Source organism: Sphaeramia orbicularis, chromosome 12 (assembly GCF_902148855.1).
Source record: "Sphaeramia orbicularis chromosome 12, fSphaOr1.1, whole genome shotgun sequence".
NCBI lineage: Eukaryota > Metazoa > Chordata > Actinopteri > Kurtiformes > Apogonidae > Sphaeramia > Sphaeramia orbicularis.
In genome coordinates, this window is record NC_043968.1 from 35,084,243 (window position 1) to 35,090,656 (window position 6,414).

At 38.8% G+C, this 6,414-nt stretch overlaps 1 protein-coding gene across 2 annotated transcripts in view; it reads left to right on the plus strand.

Moving 5' to 3' along the window:
- Positions 1-771: 771 nt before the first annotated feature.
- upf2 (UPF2 regulator of nonsense mediated mRNA decay) overlaps positions 772-6,414 on the plus strand; it is a 25,561-nt gene continuing 19,918 nt past the window's right edge. For both annotated transcript variants that reach the window (XM_030148932.1, XM_030148934.1), the window contains exons 1-10: positions 772-869; positions 1,758-2,114; positions 2,541-3,320; positions 3,419-3,579; positions 4,125-4,316; positions 4,417-4,566; positions 4,868-4,971; positions 5,164-5,249; positions 5,349-5,457; positions 5,724-5,837. In XM_030148932.1, coding sequence (XP_030004792.1) covers positions 838-869; positions 1,758-2,114; positions 2,541-3,320; positions 3,419-3,579; positions 4,125-4,316; positions 4,417-4,566; positions 4,868-4,971; positions 5,164-5,249; positions 5,349-5,457; positions 5,724-5,837 — 2,085 coding nt within the window. In that variant the 5' untranslated portion in view covers positions 772-837. The remainder of the gene's footprint in view (positions 870-1,757; positions 2,115-2,540; positions 3,321-3,418; positions 3,580-4,124; positions 4,317-4,416; positions 4,567-4,867; positions 4,972-5,163; positions 5,250-5,348; positions 5,458-5,723; positions 5,838-6,414) is intronic.

Below are 6,414 nucleotides of genomic sequence, written 5' to 3' on the forward strand. Positions count from 1 at the left end.
ATGTGGGTGTGTATCACTCATACTATGTCAACAAAGCTACAAGAGCCACTCTGTTCAGACCATATTCAGACACACATCGGCTAGATGGGAGGAGTCCTGATGAATGAAAGAGTGGAAATATGTGTAAGCTTAAAATTTGTGTTGATTTAGAGGCATTTGTAAAATTAGCTCACAAACAGCTGGCTGTTTTGTAAGAATGTTTACTTACAGTATTTGATTTGGACTGACTACTTTATTAGAATAATCAGTGTTATACCTTACAATGACATTCCTCAATTAGATAGTGTGATTATTATTTAACAAAACTTCACTAAAACTTTTACTGCTGCTAATTCTACTTCCTTCCAGCTACATATATTATTATTATAGTAAATACAATAGACTACTACACTACTACATACCATTCCATGGACACAAGATCCATATAATTCAAAAAGTATGCTGTGACAAAAATGCATCTCTAACACAACTAGGAACAATACAATACACCCCTGAACCCCTTATTAATTATAATAATTAAGACTTACTCTTATAATAATGTAAAAAGTATTGTATTAATGACTATAGTAAAATATCTTAATACACTTAAAAACCACTCAACATACTATAGATGACTTAATTGAGTAGATACCTCATTGCCTGTCGGTAATGAATTAGAATACCCTTGAATAAGAGTATTTGTAGCTTCACCACAATATAATAGATTAAATTATTCATTATAAATACATCAATATCAGTGTAAAAAAAATCAAGAGGTAACGAAACAAAGATATATATTTTTAATCAGGCATATTTTAGATTAAATGAGGTCCTTCAACTGCTCTCACGGAAACGCTAATGACCGATGTTTGTTTTGCTACGTTTAGCAGGTAAACTTACATTGTATAGCAATATTTGGATGAAAATTACTTGTGCCACACTGAGATTTATGGCATATGTTATCCTCAGCCTGCACTGTAATGGCTGACCTCAAGCTAAATTAGATTTTGACGCTGTCAGAACATTTGTTTACATGTTTTCCGTGTGCTCATTGAAGTGGCCTAGCTGAAAGCGCTAGCTGTTGTAATGCTAACAGTGTGTTTGTTTTGATTATAAAGTGCTCTTAGACGTAACATATGTACAATACTGAACTAATTGTTGCAGTTGTTATATGATTTGGTGAAGGACTTACTCCTTTTTGTTGACGTAACAGTGAGCTAACATTTGTTGCTAGCATGCTAAACAAGGTTACAGAAAGGCTAGGAGGCTAACTAGCGGTGTCAGCTCTGCGTGGGTGAGTGGCAAAGTAACGGTAGCAGTGGATTATGTCCATTGATGCATAATTCTACTGTTCTTTGGTACACTGTTCATTTCACGTAATGGCAAGTGTCGTTTATCTTGTAAGAGATATGTTAATGTCCCATCTTAGCCTTGTGATTCGAAATCTGTCCAATTTGTTATCGATAATCAAGACGTTTAATTCATGAAAACCGAAGTCTGTAGACTATGAGAAACAAACTTAGTAACAGATATGACAATACCACTCGGATAGCAAGACGTAAACATCTATACAAGGTCATCTATGGAAAGTATCACTTAAAATACTGCTTATTTATTCTCACAGACCACGAGCTGAGGTTATGATATGGCACGTCACAAAAAAGTATAATGTTTAAAAGTAGTTAAGTTTCTTATGTCTATTTAAGTTGACAAATGTATGTTAGTGTTAAATACTGAAATGCTCAGTTTTTTCATTTCTTTTTTTCCTTTCCCCTCAGTATGCCTGCTGAAGGCAAGCGCTCAGTAAACATGGACGAGAAAGACTTTTGCTCCTTCAGTAACAAAGATAGAGACTGTGAAAGAAGACCAGGGTCTGCTCGGGACAAAGCAAAAGATGAAGCTAAAATGAGTGGCAAGAAAGACAGTGGCAAGGAGGAGAAGAGAAAGCGCCTAGAGGAAGAAAAGAAGAAGAAAGAGGAAAAAGAGCGAAGAAAAAAAGAGGAAGAGAAACAAAAAGCTGAAGAGGAGCAGAGAAAGAAAGAGGAGGAGGAGAAGAGGCAGCAGGAGGAGCAGGAGAAGAAGCTCCAGGAGGAGCAGGCCAAAAGGCAACGAGAGGAGGAGGCAGCTCTTCTGAAGTAAGTGATTATTGACATTGGCATCACATATTTAGAAACCATTACAGATAGAATAAGTTAATATAAGGTTGAAGCGGTTTCCTGCTTTTATTGCAATATTACATTGCATCATCTAGGGTAGTGGTTCTCAACCGGGGATGGGGTGGGGGGTAAACATGAAAATTATTTGTTTTTTCTTTGATTTGATTAAGTCCCAATGTATGTCTTTTTAGAATAGACCCTAAAAAGAAGTGATGCATTCATATTCATATTTTCTGTAACAGTTTTTCACACATCATTCATTGCATAATGGCTGGTATTTTCTCACACATTATTTTGATTGAAAGGACTTTGTTCATCAAAGCGGTGGAAATGGGCTTGCATAAGTAATATACATACTTGCGCACTTTCTTTCTACTTTTTTTTTGTTTTAACTTTCCTCTGTAGGGAAAAGGAGGAGGGACATCAATTGCACCAGGAGGCCTGGGAGCGCCATCAGAGCAGGAAGGAACTTCGCAGCAAGAATCAGAATGCTCAAGATGGTCGGCCTGAAGAAGCCTTCTTCAGTCGCCTGGACTCCAGCCTTAAAAAGAACACTGCCTTTGTCAAGAAACTCCGCACACTTACTGAACAGCAGCGTGACTCACTCTCAAATGATTTTGCCTCACTTAACCTCAGCAAGTATATTGGAGAAGCTGTGAGCTCTGTTGTGGAGGCCAAACTGAAGATCTCCGATGTCGGCTGTGCTGTCCATTTGTGCTCACTCTTCCACCAGCGGTATGCTGAGTTTGCACCATTGCTGTTGCAGGCCTGGAAGAAGCACTTCGAAGCAAGAAAGGAGGATAAGGCACCAAATGTGAGCAAGCTGCGTACAGACCTGCGATTCATTGCTGAGCTCACCATTGTTGGCCTCTTCACAGACAAGGAAGGCCTGTTGCTCATTTATGAGCAGCTCAAAAATATCATCGGGACTGACCGGGAGACACACACTCACGTGTCTGTGGTCATAAGCTTCTGTAAACACTGTGGGGACGACATTGCTGGTCTTGTGCCCCGCAAGGTAAAGGTGGCAGCAGAGAAGTTTGGCTTGGCCTTTCCTCCAAGTGAGATAATCAGCACAGAAAAACAGCAACCTTTCCAGAACCTTCTAAGAGAGTACTTCACATCACTTACCAAACACCTGAAGAAGGACCACAGAGAGCTGCAGAACATTGAAAGACAGAACAGGTGAGTACATGGCTCCAGATAAATTAAATGGATGTTTTTGTGCTCCATGGCAGCTGTTTTCTGTTTACAAAGTTCTTTTTGCACTGTTTCCCCTTCAGGCGTATCCTACATTCCAAAGGAGAGCTGAGTGAGGACAGGCACAAGCAATATGAAGAGTTTGCCACTTCCTACCAGAAGCTACTGGCCAACACTCAGTCACTGGCTGATCTGCTTGATGAAAACATGCCTGAACTGCCTCAGGACAAGACAGTGCAGGAAGGTGAGCATCCTGTCTTTTCATACAAAATACATCAGTTATTCTTTGAAACACATTAAATATATTAACTGTATGCAATATATGCTTATTTATTTCAATTTTTAAAAAGTGTCTCCAGTAACATAAATCAGAGTCTAGCTGCAAACGTATGTGCTAAGTAATAACATGTAGAGTTGAGCCAAAGCACAGCCAGTGTAACATGAGCTACTGTAACTATACTAGAAAATGTAGGTAGTTGAGATTTAAGTTTTAAGAAGTTCTATTGTTAGGTTCTGTTTCCTGTCACAGGGAAAATGTAAAATGACGAGTCAGAGCTTATTGACCTAAAGTGTCCCGTGGTGACTGGCATTTTACTAGTACTCTTTGGCAGGTCCTTAGTACCTTTCTTCCTTGCATAGCTTGCTCTAGTCTGTAGCTATTAAATTAATTATTGCCTACACAATTCTGGTGAAAATTTGGATGTCTTGGCAGCATTTTGGGAACAATAATTGGGTATTTAATATGCTCTTTATCAACAAGTGTATTTATTTGGAGTATTGCTCTCTCAGAACATGGCCCTGGCATTGACATTTTCACCCCTGGGAAGCCCGGAGAATATGATCTGGAAGGAGGCATCTGGGAGGATGAAGATGCTCGTAACTTTTATGAGAACTTGGTGGACCTGAAGGCATTTGTCCCTGCTATACTTTTCAAAGACAATGAGAAAAGCAACCAGGGTAAAGACAAGGACGATACCAAAGGTATGTTTAATGAGCCCACAGGGTGGGGGGGTGGGGAGCACAAAGTTTAATGGGGGGGCACATAGTTTAATCCTGACTTTGTTGTTACTGTCTGGTTCAGATGGCAGAGAGGGCAAGGATGGAGGCAGCACCACAGAGGAACTGGAGCTGGAGCTGGAAGCTCTTGATATTGCAGATGAACCTCTTGAGCTGGAGGGACCAGATGAGGCAGAAAATGAAGAACTGGCCAAAAAGCTGCTGGATGAGCAAGGTGAACTTGAGTCTCTTACAGAAACAGTGGGTGTTTTTTCAGCACAGTTCAAATTAAAACACAGGTGTATTAATGTCACGGCAATACACCATCAGCAATATGTTCTACAGGAACATGCGTATAACAAGATTAATACCACTCTTAGTTGTCTTATTTGTATAAAAATGGTTAAACATAAAGAACCTATTTATGAGTAATTTTTCAAAGAATTTTCTTATGATTATCCAAAAGTAGATGTGATATGTTTTAGATCATGAATTGTATTTTTAAATATATTTACACGTACATAAATTTTGTTTAGAACAAGAGGATGAGGAGGCCAACACGGGATCCCATTTGAAGCTGATTGTAGACGCCTTTATCCAGCAGCTCCCCAACTGTGTGAACAGAGACCTCATTGACAAGGTGGGCTCCTCAGCACAGAAAAATGAAATTATGTAGTTGAGGCATGTTCAACATGTTTCCTAACTTAACATTTAGATGTGTTACTGCCTGTTAAATAGAGTTCAGAATAGTAATGCCAGGATAGAATTTGAAGCAACAATAAAAATTATATATAATTTCTTACACTTATGAATGCTGTTTTGACTCCTGCAGGCTGCCATGGACTTCTGTATGAACATGAACACTAAATCAAACAGGAGGAAACTTGTTCGAGCCCTTTTCACTGTCCCAAGGCAAAGGTAAAATGGGATAAATTTGTTTGTTTTTTTCTTTTCAGAAGAAGCTCACATCTTAATGTTCAAGCAAGATGTGGACAACTGACTCTCTGTGTCTTACAGGTTAGATCTTCTACCCTTCTACTCTCGCTTGGTGGCCACTCTCCACCCCTGCATGTCTGATGTTGCTGAGGACCTCTGCTCCATGCTGAAGGGAGACTTCAGGTTTCACGTAGGTCATCTTTATTGCACTAACTGAAAAATGAGTTGTTTTGTGCTAAAGAGTCCACAGAGAGTGAGATACGACAACGGAATCTGTGCAAATTTAGGTAGTTTTATTGACATTAGCATGGCCCTCTTGGTGTCCTGATGTCTTAGGTGCTGTTTCTATCCCTGTGGTACTAGGAAAACCTTGAAATGTATGTAGCAACATGAACTGAGCAAATGTTCTTTATCATTCAAACTCTGCTGTTTTTATATTCCATATTTCTGGTTTAGATTCGGAAGAAGGACCAGATCAACATTGAAACTAAAAATAAAACTGTAAGATTTATTGGGGAACTGGCCAAGTTCAAGATGTTCTCAAAAACAGACACACTTCATTGTTTGAAGGTGAGTAAATGTCTGAAATACAAAATGCTCCTCATAAGTCACAGTATTATTTGTGTAACACTCAAGATGGGGTTAAATTTATACCCTAATTGTGGTTTGAGTTAGCATATTTTGCAGTGGTCATTAACTACAAACAATCACAGGATAAATTACAGTTTGTAATGATTATAAATTATTTTTCACCTGGAAAAAAAAAAATCAAGCAGCTTCACTCTAATTATTGCTCAAAAGCATGTATTTAGCGTGAACTAAGGTGAATCAAAGCACAGAGTCAAATGAATGTGCAAAGCTGCCTCGAAAGCACTCAGTACTGTGCTAAATCTGTAAGTGTATTGCTATCACTGAAGGCAAATCAGGAGAGTACACTTATCATTTTTTATAAAGTTCTCTTCTTGTGTTCAAGTGACTGCCCTACAAGAGATGCATGTTTGATGTGAAAATCAACATGAAACAGAATTTAGGAGAGAGGAAAGTGAAGAAAGATGGTAATCCATGAAGTCAGTGGAAATTATACCCTTTTGTCAGGGATGCAGATTAAGAACCACTAACATCTGTGTTTAGTCTTTTATATTGTGTG